The sequence below is a fragment of the Gekko japonicus genome, unplaced genomic scaffold, assembly GCF_001447785.1.
Source record: "Gekko japonicus isolate JY-2015 unplaced genomic scaffold, Gekko_japonicus_V1.1 scaffold544, whole genome shotgun sequence".
Lineage (NCBI taxonomy): Eukaryota > Metazoa > Chordata > Lepidosauria > Squamata > Gekkonidae > Gekko > Gekko japonicus.
Window position 1 is genome coordinate 428,619 of NW_015167550.1, and position 12,767 is coordinate 441,385.

General features: G+C 49.9%; 1 protein-coding gene across 1 annotated transcript in view; it reads right to left on the bottom strand.

The window, feature by feature from the left end:
- Positions 1 to 2,201: 2,201 nt before the first annotated feature.
- The window catches only part of ITGA3 (integrin subunit alpha 3), a 115,854-nt gene continuing 105,288 nt past the window's right edge, over positions 2,202 to 12,767 (bottom strand). The window contains exons 23-25 of the mRNA XM_015413677.1: positions 10,477 to 10,575; positions 8,930 to 9,055; positions 2,202 to 2,444 (exon numbers count right to left, since the gene is read on the bottom strand). Of these exons, the coding sequence (XP_015269163.1) occupies positions 2,283 to 2,444; positions 8,930 to 9,055; positions 10,477 to 10,575 (387 nt within the window). The 3' untranslated portion in view covers positions 2,202 to 2,282. The remainder of the gene's footprint in view (positions 2,445 to 8,929; positions 9,056 to 10,476; positions 10,576 to 12,767) is intronic.

Here is a 12,767-nt window from a genome sequence, read left to right on the forward strand (position 1 = left end):
AAAGCGAAGAGCTTCTTGGGAATGACAGGCCCAACCCAGTTTAGCTGTTCAACTAAACTGTGCCCCCAGAGGCAGCCTTTTCTGATATGAGTCCTGGGGAATTTGAGGCCAACTTTTCTCTGTTCAAAATGGTGGCTAGGAAGGTGAGGGATCCTAGTTCAGTCTTGCTTTCCTGTTTGGCTTGCGCTGAAATTCACTCCTCAGCCACTGAAACTGGGCCTCGAAAGCCTTCCTGAAAGTCACACACTTTGACCTGAACGCCCCCTGATACGCTCCTCTTTTGTCCCACCCCCTCTAATGTCATGTATGTGGGAGCTGGTTGTAGTTGCTCACTCGAGAGGGAGAGGCACATGCTTGAAGGTCTTTTTCTTAATTGTTTCCCCTCACATATCCCAGTGAAGACTACTGGCACTATCGAGCTGTCTTGAGCATTTTTATCCCACCCTTCCTCATTTTATCCTCACAACAACCCTGTGAGGTAGGTTAGGCAAAGAGACAGCAACAGAGGCAAAGGTCACCCAGCCACCTTCCTGGCAAAACGGCAGGTGCAGACATGAAGCTGGGTCTCCCATGTCTTAGTCCATCATTTTAACCACTGCACCAGACTGGCTCTCATTCCATTGCTGATTTTTCGCTCACAGTAAGTGCCAATGGAAACAGTCTGATGGTTTGGGCCCAAATGGTCCTCTCATTACCACCAATGTCGGTGTTTCCCAAAGCTCAGCAAGTAATTTTTCATGTCATTTTCAGAGAGAAGGAGCTGAAAAGGGGTTCCTAGAGTAAAAATTCTGCCCCATCCCACCTTCCAAGCCCATCTGCTTTGTTTCCCTTTGAAGCAGAACCCTCCAAAAGCAATGGAAGAGGAACTTAAAAAAAAAAAGTCAGTAGTTTTGCCAACACAGTAGAAGCTCCAGTGCCGATACATCCAGTGTTTACAGTAATACACATTTGGGGGTGCATGTAGTGGGAGGAGGACCCACGTCCATTCACCCTTCCCTCCAAACGATGCATAGTTTATAAAGACTCCTTTGGAGAAAAATCTTTCTCCAAGAGCAGAAGAGAGGACATTGAAAGCCATAGTTGTCAACAAAAAGAAGCCTGTTCATTAGAGAGGACAGTGTTTGTGTTGTGCGCAAGCAACCTTGCACAAACGGACCACTAACCTCGCGGAAGCATTATAAAAATACAGAGCAATCGCACACAAGGTGACCTTGCACAAAGGCATTGGGCACGCGGGCAAGAAAATGGCTCCATTAATTTCTATGCTCATGAGTGCCATGAAAAGCCGAATGCCTTCTTGCGCAACTGTGGATCAAACGCGTCTGCAAGAAAGCACCATTGGGCATGAGTGTGCACACTACAGTGGCTTGGCAGGGCTTTGAAGTGGCGGACAGGCTCACGTTCTACAGGTGTGGGCAGTGGCAGTCTTGTGGAAGGCCAGAGAATCGTGGGAAGGCAAACGACACCGCACCACCACTAAAGCAAAGCAGGTTTGGCTCTGTAAGCTGTCGGGATAGGAGACCAAATTGGACCCAGTACATAAACTGCTGTCACTGCAGGAGTAAGGGAAGAATCATAAGAAATAAGAATGCGGGGAAATAAAAAACGTGCACCTGAAAGCACGATGGCGGGAGTCTGCATTTGCACCTAACTAGGGTTGCCAGCTCTGGGTTGGGAAATCTCTGGAGATTTGGGGGGTGGAGCCAGGAGAGGGCGAAGTTTGGGGAAGGGAGGAGCCTCAGTGGGGTACAATGCCACAGAGTCCACCCTACGAAGCAGCCATTTTCTCTAGGGGAATTGATCTCTGTAACCTGGAGACCAGTTGTAATTCGGGAAAATCTCCAGCCATCCCCTAGAGACTGGCAACCCTATGTCCAACACAACCACTTCTGCACTGTTTCCTATACGGTCATGTATCCAGGGCCAAGGAAGTTTGGTTTCAACGCTATCTCCTCACAGGAATTCAGTTCCCTGGGCCCTAGTGGTATGTGGGGTGTGTGTGCGAAGATGAAAATCCACCAGTACACACGGAACAAAAGGAAGGTTCCTCTTTTGGTGCCTCATGAGTCCCTCGCAACTTTGGCATCCCGTGAGGATCATTTCCTCCCTGTGACCCCCAGTGTCTGAGGAAGGATTTGAGGTACCCCCCCCCCCAACTTGGATCACATAACTTAGGTTTAAATAAACAGTTATTTTGTTGGTCCAGCGGTATATACAGAAGACAACCGATGCAGGCCCCGAAAGTGGAGAGGCGGGGCCGGAAAGGGAGAGGCAAGCAAGCGTCAGTAGTATCTCCCCTGCTCCTGCCAGCTTGTGACCCATTGCTTCTTGTGCTTTGCAGGCAGGAAACCGCCGGCGGGCTGGTAGCGGTCCTCCTGCCGGATCCGAATGGCGTGGTACTTGGGGATGATTCGGTAGTAGCGGGTCCGCTTAAAGAAGTTGCACTATACAGGGAGAGGGAGAGAGAGAAAGAAAGAGACATCAGGAGGAGTGGGCGGAAAGCCGCACGCAAAATGAGCTTCAGAAAGAGAGATTGCGAGACTGGCAACAGGAGGCAAGAGGAGTGAAAGGCCCAAGTATTGTTTCAAGGTGGGGAAGAAAGACAAAGAGTGAAGAAAGCTAAGAGAGCCAGTTCAGCTGACCATTTCCGGGGAGCGATTGAAGGTCAAGCCCACTAGGTTTAAGCCCAAAACTGGTTTGGAAGACTGAAGCCGTCGGATATGATTCCGAACACATCTACCCTTTACGAGCCAGGATGCCAACACTATTGACAATTGAGCTGCAAACATGGCTTAGCTACACAGCTAGACCTCAAAAGCAGCTTAATATCACTGAAGACTAGTGGCACAGCTGAGCCACATAAATATTCACAGCCATTCATGCCTGGGTGGATTGAGACAGTGAAAACAGAGCAACCTGCTGTGCCTGCAGTGCCATGAGGACTGCTTAGCTAAGCTTGGGCCAATGCTCCCTCTAAGCTGTGGAGTCTTGTCAGCAAAAATTCTACTTTTGAACTACTGACATTAAAGTTGTGAGCGAGCGATTTGGCTACTGCAGAAATTAGTTTGCACTGGAGCCCTCCTTCCTGAGCTAAGATGAAAAAGTGTGGGCCAGAAGCTAAAAAACTGTGAGCTAGCTCACACTAACTCACCTTAGAGGGATCACTGGCTTGGAACTGGGCCATGGCAATGATGACAATTGTCCTTCCAGGTCAAGTGGTCAAGTGGGAACTTTCTTGTTAACCTACAGGACTCGTGTTCTCCCCCCCCCCCCAAATTTGTGTACATAAACCAAGAATCCCTCTTTATTTATAAAAGGTAAAGGTTCCCTTGCTCGAAAGCCAGTCAAGTCCGACTCTAGGGTTGCAGTGCTCATCTCCGTTTCAAAGCCGAAGAGCCAGTGCTGTCCGAAGACATTTCTGTGGTCATGTGGCCAGCATAACTAAACACCAAGGCACACGGAACGCTGTTACCTTCCCACTGAAGTGGTACCTATTTATCTACTTGCAATTTCTTGCTTCCGAACTGCTAGGTTGGCAGGAGCTGGAACTAGAGATGGGAGCTCACGCCATCATGCGGCACCTGGGTCTCGAACTGCTGAACGACTGACCTTCCACAGCCTGCAGTTCAGCGTCTTAACCACTTGAGCCACCGCAGCTCCCTTTATTTATAGCCCTGCCTTATTCCATGTGGCTTTTGTACTTTTAAGTCCCATGATCAACAGCATAGAATTTTGGTGGCCAAAAAGCTGGTCAGATGACGTCATCGCACCAGGCACGTCAGGCATGAATGGGGCCGTGGTGGATTGGGAGCCCCAAATGCAGGGAAACCCCCACCCCCATTGGGGAGATGGCAACCCTGAGGCACACAAAGGACTAAAATTGCAGCTTGCAAGGGGAAGGACCTTGCAACAGATGTTGAGCCACCAGGAAACGGCTCTAATTCTGGACATACGTCCGAGTGTTCACAAGACTGATCACTGTACCAAAGAAGTCAACTTGCCCTGGGTTTGCCACATCAGCATGGTCATATGGATTGGCCAGAGGATGTGAAAAGAAGGAAGGAGATGAAGAGAGGGGTGAAAAGGAGAGAGAGAGAGACCCCCTTGGATTCAGCAGCAGACACCATCTCCGAAGCCACCCAAGAAATACCTGGTTATTAAAGCCTTGAAAGAGAAAAGGACTTGTGAGTTAGCAGTACTAGTAGAAAGGTTGGCTGACACATGGTAGAGAACATGAAGTGCACTGCAGGTGAAATACCCAAGAGGATAAATGGTCCCAGGCTAGAAACGTAGGCGTGTTATACAGTCTGGTCCTAAATGGTGTTGACAGGGCTGATCTTCTAAACCTAGGAGGCCTAAGTAGAAGGTGCCCCTCCCCCAACCAAGTCATGGAGGCACTGGTCAAGGAGACACTGGGACCAGGCTGTGACCTTATGTGGACACCTCTGCTTTTCCAGTTTAGGGTTAGCAGCAGCTCACAGAGTGGGTTTCGGGGAATATCCCAGCTCCACCATTGAGCATCACTGATGGGGGAGACGGCATCCTTAATGGCAGGTGCCGGACGTTCCAATGGAGCGGCTGGGGCCATGGCTGTGGTACCGTTGCAGGCATGCAGCTACTGGAGTGTTGTCTCTGTGTTCCATGAACAGCTCAGTAGCCGCAGACGTGGCCCTCACAGCAAAGTCACCATTTCCCAATGACCAGCGGTCATCGTGCTGTTTCTCCCTTTTGTGGCGCTCATTCATGGGGCTGAGCTAGGGATCCCAAGTCCCCCCGGGGGGCGGGGGAACCCCCGTCCCAGAGGCCCATTCCCCGGCACCGCCGGATCGGGCCCCGGGGGGAACTCCGCCCCGACGTGCGCATCACCCGGAAGTGACGGGAGGACGCCAGGCACGCTGGGGGCGGGGCCACGGCCATACAAGGGAAAACTATGTTTTTCGCACGCGCTTTGCGCATGCGCACCAGACGCCCGCCAGGAGCCCCCCGCTCCCAGCGAAGATCCACTTGGCAACCCTAGGCTGAGCGATCCCCTGCGACCTGCTCTGCAAGCTGCCACTGTTCAGGGTCCAGCCTGAGTTGGAGGAGGCGGAGCAAGCAGAATGCTCCTAACCCTGGAACAAGGCCTGGCCAGTCAGGAGCCTTCTTAATGGCTCGCTATTTGCATCTTGAAAACAGCTCAGAGGCCTGAACTTACACTGTCCCCTGCTCCTCCCCAGTCCTCTGGCCCAGCCTCAAGCCCTGAGTTTTCTGGAGCAAACCCAAGGGATGAGGATGAGCAGTAGTACAATCCCTATCCATACCCAATAGAGTTTCCAGGTCTGTGTTGGAAAATACCTGGAGACATTGGGGGTGGATCCAGGAGAGGGTGGGGTTTGGGGAGGGGAGGGGCCTCAGCAGGTATAATGGCACAGAGTCCACCCTTCAGAGTAGTCCTTCTCTCCAGGGGAGCTGATCCCTGTCAGCTGGAGATCAGTTGTAAAAGTGGGAGATCTCCAGGCCCCACCTGGAGGCTGGCAACCCTAATATCCACCAAAAGGCTGAAGGGCTTGACTTGCAGATTACTGAAATACAAGCACATAGCAATGTGCACAGGTAATAAACTAACAGGCCCTCAACTAACGGTCTTAACACTGCAATCCTACGTTAAAGGTCTAAAAATGGAACCCTAAATAGAAATTGGCTCAGTCTTCCTGTGCCTCTTTTCCTTCCCCAAGACTAAAGACTGATTTTGTCTGCATTATTATTTTACAGAAGTGGGCATTCGCCTAAATAAAATGGTGACCGACAAAGGGTTGTTTTTTAGACTAACAGTAACCCAGGCTGCATCCACGTGCTGACAGATATTCTTCTGTCATTGGACCAAAGCAATTGTTTGCACTGGGTCATCTTGCCCACGCCACTGTGAGTTATCAGTATAACGCAGTGGTGCTGCAATATCTGGCGATGTGTGGATACAGCCTAGGAGGCCGGGAGCACAGATGTCCCCCCTATAACCAGACTCAGGTATCCACCGAGATGCTTTGAGATCATCCACATTCCATGTTCTCTGACTTAACACTAGACCACAGTTCTCCATGTCAGAGCCTTTTGGGGAAGAGTTTTAAAAAAAACAGTGGAAGGGTTAAAAGAGACAGCAAAAGACAGGCCCCATTCTACCCACCCCAGCCGGCATTCATTTACCAAGAGATGGGGCAAGGAGGTGGGCAGTGTTTCCCCCCCACCCCGAAACAGGAACTAGTAGCTGTCGGTCAGTCGCTTAGTTTCAGATGGCTGGATCTTCCTCTTGGCTTTCTGGCCCTTGGCCTCGTACATGGCACGTGTGTTTGCCCTCCGGAAGAAACCGCACTATGAGGAAGCAGGGGGGGTAGAGGTCAGTTGTAACAGGGTGGTGTGGGGGGAAAAACAACTCATGTTTCAGCATCTTATGGTTCAAATTTATATCCCGCCCTGGGCCGCTTGGGTAGGGCGGGATATAAATCCCAAAATAAATAAAATAAATAAATAAATAAAAGGATACCTCAGCTTTGGACAAACCTCCCCCCCCCCCCCCCCAAGATGATAACTAGCAAGATGATACCAGGCTGATTCTGGAAGTTTGGGAACACCAGGCCAATGCCAAGCCAAAAATGGGAATCTTAAGAACATAAGTCACCTAGAGACTGGACTACTGTAATGCTCTCTACATGGGGCTGCCCTTGTCTCAAATCCGGAAGCTGCAGCTGGTGCAAAATGCCACAGCCAGGCATTTGATGGGGCTCTCTAGGCGGGAGCACATACAGCCTGTGCTGAAGGCATTGCACTGGCTGCCGATAGCATACCAGACTCATTTCAAGGTGCTGGTTCTCACCTTTAAAGCCCTACATGGTCAGGGACCTACATACCTAAGGGACAGCCTTTCCCCACATGTTCCCCAGAGAGCACTGAGGTCAGGGGCCCAGAATTGCCTGGCCCTCCCAGGTCTTAAGGAGGCTAATCTGTCGACAACCAGGGCTGGGGCCTTTTTGGTGGTGGCCCCATCCTGGTGGAATGAGCTCCCGGAGGAGATCAGGACCCTGCGGGAACTTTTACAGTTCCGCAGGGCCTGTAAAACAGAGCTCTTCCACCAGGCTTTTGGGAGCCACCACCATCAATGAAGAACATTGGTTGGCTGAAAGTGAGAGGGCCCTGGACTCAGGAAACTGCCACCAACAGCCTAAAGAACTGCAAGCCCTGCAAAGACATTCCAAATGAACGCTGAGAGCTGACTGCGAGCTGAGACCTTTGTACACTGGTTACTGGCTGCTACTGTCAAATGAACACCAACAACTACTAGCACTTTATTATGATTTTATAATTTGTTTTAATTGCAATTTATGTTTGTAACGTAACTATCTGTTTTATATAAGCCGCCCTGAGCCGGCTTTGGCTGGGAGGGCGGGGGTAAAAATCTGAATAAATAAATAAACAGAGCCCTGCTGGATCATACCAGTGGGCCATCTAGTCCAACATCCTGCCTCACCCAGTTCCTCTGGCGGGCCAACAGCAGGGCACTGAGGCTGAGGCCTTCCCTCTTCAAGTATGCACATTATGCACCATGTTTCAGTTTGGACTATGCAGCAGAGCACTCTTGGCAGCAGAGAAAGCAGCTCCAGAAGTCTCGTTGGACAGTTCCTTCCCATTCCGGTGCGTGGCACACGGGTTTTGCAGTGTTCTTCTACATTCCAAGAGCCCCCCCAGAAGATAATTCCCCGGGCTGCAGGATCTGAATGGAGGTACAGCCATGTGGACTGGGGAGGGGCTGAAGAAAAGAAGAACAAGGGGATGAAATCTCTCCTGTTTCTTCTTCTGCACGTGCAGCTCTGCCAAAGGAAGGGACTGATTTCATACCCTCGTCCCGCCGTACTCCAGCCCACTGACCCGCACGGCTGTTCCTCCACATGGATCCCGTGACCACGGGTATAAATTATCTTTCTGGGAATCAGATGCGGCTGCAGAAATGGAGGAGAATGCGACAAAACGTCCATGCCCAGAGTGTTGGAAACGGGCCAACAACTGGCTGAGCATGTCTGGGTGATGGCCACAGCAGTGAATGAAACAATGATCATCTTCTCCTAGGCAGAGCATCACTGAGTCCTAGGTGTTCACCACAGGATTACGTTAATCGGGACACAAGCAGTGTCCAACCAGTTTCTCCATGATGCAAAACAAGCGTTCCGAACACTCTGTACTGAACTCTTTGGCTGGATTCCAGAATTGCCTCTTTAAGTGCCTGAGCTGATTGCCAGCGCCGAAGTCACACCCTTCCTTAAGACTCGATTACATCACCGTGGATCAAAACGAGAAGGCAGGCTTCCTTCCTGCCTGGCCCATGTTAAACGTGTTCCTTGCACGGCTGCAACCTCAGCGAAGCAGCTGATAGCTTCAGAACAGCTACTGGCAACCATTCAACGGACAGGACTGCATAGCAACAGTCCTTCAAAAACAACTTGGGGAAGGGCCACGACGCAGTGGTGGAGCTGCCGATCTGCACACAGAAGGTCCCAGGATTGATCCCCGGCATTGTCAGTTTCAAAAAACGATGAAGTCGTAAGTGGCATGAAAGATCTGTGCCTGAGACCCTGAAGAGCTGCTGCCAGTCAGAGCAGACAACACTGGCCTTAACAGAAAAAGGGTCTGACTCAGTACAAGGCAGCTTCATGTATTCAGAGCTTTGCAGGCAGAGTTCCCTGGCATTTCTAGTTAAAAGGATCAGCAAAAAGATCTCCACCTAAGACCCTGGAGAGCTGCTGCCGGCTGAGTAGACAATACCGACCGAGGGTGTGACTCAGTCCACAGCAGCATCATGCGCATGTATGCGTTCAGCTTCCTGAGTGTCCACATAGAACGCAGGGTTGAGAAGATGCTGTTCCCCCTTCCCTGTTCCCCCCGTTTCACATGCTTCCCTTCTCACCTTCCACAGCACGACGACAATGATCCCCAGAAGCAAAAGGCCTGCCGCAATGGAGACTAGCACCAGCCACAGCTCAAGCTCTGCCGGCTGCTCTTCGCTCAGCTCAGAATCGATGTTCACCGAGAACTAAAAGAAAAGGTGCGGAAAAAGGAGAGGCCATTACGCCTATAGGGAAGAAGAGCAGGGGGAGCTGGCTCAATATGGGGTCAAGCAAGCACTCGCCCCAGGACAGAGGTAGGGTAGCCAACTTCCAGATGGGGCCTGGAACAGTGTTCCCTCTAAGGTGAGTTAGTGTGAGCTAGCTCACAATGTTTTAGCCTCCAGCTCACACTTATTATTATTACTCACATTTATATCCCGCCCATCCCGTAAACGGGCTCAGGGTGGGTTACAACATTTTAATAAATACAATAAAATTTAAAACACATGAAAACATATAAACATAAAACATTTTTGCCTTAGCTCCGGAAGGATGGCTCCACAGCAAACTGATTTATGCAGCAGCTAAATTGCTCGCTCACAACTTTAATGCCGGTAGCGCGCAAAGTGGAATTTTTGCTCATAAGATTCCACAGCTTAGAGGGAGTATTGGCCTGGCGATATCATGGTATTCTTATTTCCTGATGACAAAGGTCAATTTCCATGGAGAAAATAGCTGCTTTGGAGGGTAGATTTTATGGTGTTAATACCTTGCTGAGGTCCCTCTGCTTAGAATTGCACTATTCATTGTACCTAACCAACTAACCAACCACTCTATAAATGCATATATGGAAGATGTTTCCATACATCACCCTACCAGATGGCACTTTGGGAAAGGGTGGGTGCCAGTACGGGGTGCCCAGTGATAGTACCTGGGTCTGGAATAAGCCAAAAGGCTTCACTCAAGGGTTTGACATGACTATTATTGCCTTACCAAGGGTTATTATTACCTCCAGTTGGAACCTAGAGATCCCCTCTATTACAATTGTTCTCCAGAAAACCCAGATCAGTTCTCCTGGAGAAAACGACAGCTTTGCAGGCTGGATTCTATGGTATTATACCCTGCTGAGGTCCCTCCCCTCCCTAAACTCCACTTCCCAAATATCCAGGTATTTCCCAACCCAGAGCTGGCAACCTGACAAGATGTGAGAGTCAAGAAGGATTTCATCCCTTCACCTTCAGTATGGCATCCCCTTCCTCTGTTTTGAGTCCTTAGAGTCCAAAGAGAGGAAGCTGGATGTGGTGGTTTTGCATACCACAAAATGGTGGTCTGGGGAAGGTGCGGCGTCCTTCCCCACACCCCCAAAGTGCCCAACTCAGGCCTTGCAACCTGTGGCAGCACACCAGACCTAGGCCCTGAGTTATTACCGAGAACGTGGTCTGAAAACAAATGGGATTCATCAAATTAACAAACTTGGGTTAGCCAGAAGAATCTCTGGAGAGTTCACCCCTGCCTTGTTATGGGTTTTATTCTGAGGAGAGAGGAAAGCCACGCACGAGGCGATCCCATATCCAGGTTGGTCAGGGGGCAGAAGGTTGTCTCACTCAACTAATCCAGTTTCACTCACCCACAGAGTGTGGTTTTTCATGTTGATGGTGGAGGTGTTTGTCCTGAGAAACAGTGTAGCTTGCCCGTTCACCTTCACGCGGTCAAAGTTGTTGTAGTCCTACATTTCCATGGAGGGAGGACAAGAAAGGCCTGTTAAAAGTAGCATGACTGGCTCTCGTTGTCGTACTTCCCACCCACTGAACTTTGAGCACATCAAGCCGCCTGACAGTCAACTATACAGACAACCCTGTGTGGGGGGTTGCCAACCTCCAGGTGGTGGCTGGAGATCTCCTGCGATTACAACTGCTATCCAGGTGACAGAGATTAGTTCACCTGAAGAAAACAGCTGCTCTGGAAGGTGGACTCTATGACATTATACCCTATTGAAGTCCCTCCCGTCCACAAAGCCTGCCCTCCTTAGCTTCCACCCCCCAAAATCTCCAGGTATTTCCGAACCCAGAGCTGGCAACCCTTCCTATGTGGCCTACTCAGACTGGTGCTGTTTCTCCAAGGACTTTCCCGGCACCATCCAAAGACCCTTTTAAACTGGAGGCACAGGGGATTGCACCTGGCTCCTTAAGCCTGTGAACAGTTACTCCATCTCCAGGCTAAAGGAAAAGGTTTCCCTTGCTCGACAGCCAGTCGAATCCGACTCTAGGGTGCGGTGCTCATCTCCGTTTCCAAGCCAAGGACCCAGCATTGTCCAAAGATGTTTCCGTGGTCATGTGGCCAGCATGACTAGACGTCGAGGTGCACAGAACACTGTTACCTTCCCACCAAAGTGGTACCTATTTATCTACTTGCAATTTCTTGCTTTCGAACTGCTAGGTTGGCAGGAGCTGGGGCCAGAGACAGAAGCTCACTCCGTCATGCGGCACTCAGGTCTCGAACTGCCGAACTACCTACTTCTGGTCTGCAGTTCAGCGTCCTAACCACTGAGCCACCACAGCCCCTAGCTCATCTCCAGGCTACCAGTCCCCAAATTTTAGTCAAGGCTGTAGATAACATCAGTCACAAAACTCATGTTGACAATTCACAGAGCTGTATGAAGGGGAAAGGAAATGACACAGAAAACTTCAGGGCACATGTTGGAAGGTGCACGATCCAGTAAGTTTTTGGATTTTACTTTGGGATCCACACGGCTGCTAAGAATTACTTCCTACGTTCAGCTGATAAGGTGAGGAATGTGACCTCTGGAGGATAAGGAGACGATCAGAAGACTGTCTGAGAATGCAACAGGAGGTAAGCTATAGAATTCTGCCTACCTGGTCCCTTGCAACATCTTAAATTTATCTCCTAAGTTAAGACAAAGACCACCAAATGTTTTCTGTCGTGTCTTCCAAAAAGGAACTTTGAGTCTTGTTGGTTTAAGAAACTAATTAGAGATAATTATTGGAGTTTACCCTAACCTGGATAGCCCAAGCTAGCCTGATCTCATCCGATCTTGGAAGCCAAGCAGGGTTGGCCCTGGCTAGTATTTGGATGGGAGACCAGCAAGGAACTCCAGGGTTCCTACTCAGAGACAGGCAATGGCAAGCCACCTCCGAATGTCTCTTGCTTTGAAAACCCTACAAGGTCACCATAAGTCAGCGTTAACTGATTTCTTGCCCAAAAGAGCTGTGTGTAATCAGAAGCCAGCACCAACAGCAGGAGGAGCAGGATGAGGAGATTGGATTTACATCCAGCCCTTCACTTAGAGTCTCTGAGCAGCTTACAGTCTCCTTTCCCTTCCTGTCCCCACAACAGGCACCCTGTGAGGTAGGTGGGGCCAAGAGAGCTCTTTTGAGAACTGCTCTTGAGAGAACAGCTCTGAGAGAACTTGTGACTAACCCAAGGTCACACCAGCAGCTGCATACGGAGGAGTGGGAAATCAAACCTGGTTGTCCCATATTAGAGTCCGTGCTCCTAACCACTACATCAAACTGGCTCTTTGTCCATAATGACTAGGACATACCATCACAGCCTGAAGAATTTCTCTTTTGCTTTTTAAACATTATTTTTTAAAAATTGTAATCCCCCCCAGCTTGATGAAGACTTCTGGTAAACTCAATTGCTCATGCACTGTTAGAGGTGTCATTTGATTAGTCCTAAAGCATCACGTGGATTGTGACATGATCCAGCAGCCATGAAGAAGCTAAATGCACCTGGGTCTGGTCACTACCTGGATGCAGAACCTCTGTTCTAGGAACCATGTGCGCACTGCCTTGTATTCCACAAGAGATAAAAGGCATGTTATAGTAATAAAGATTCATTTCTAGTGAGGCCAAGGACCTAGGCGGCTAAATGCACATTCAGGCTGCAGTTAAGGGG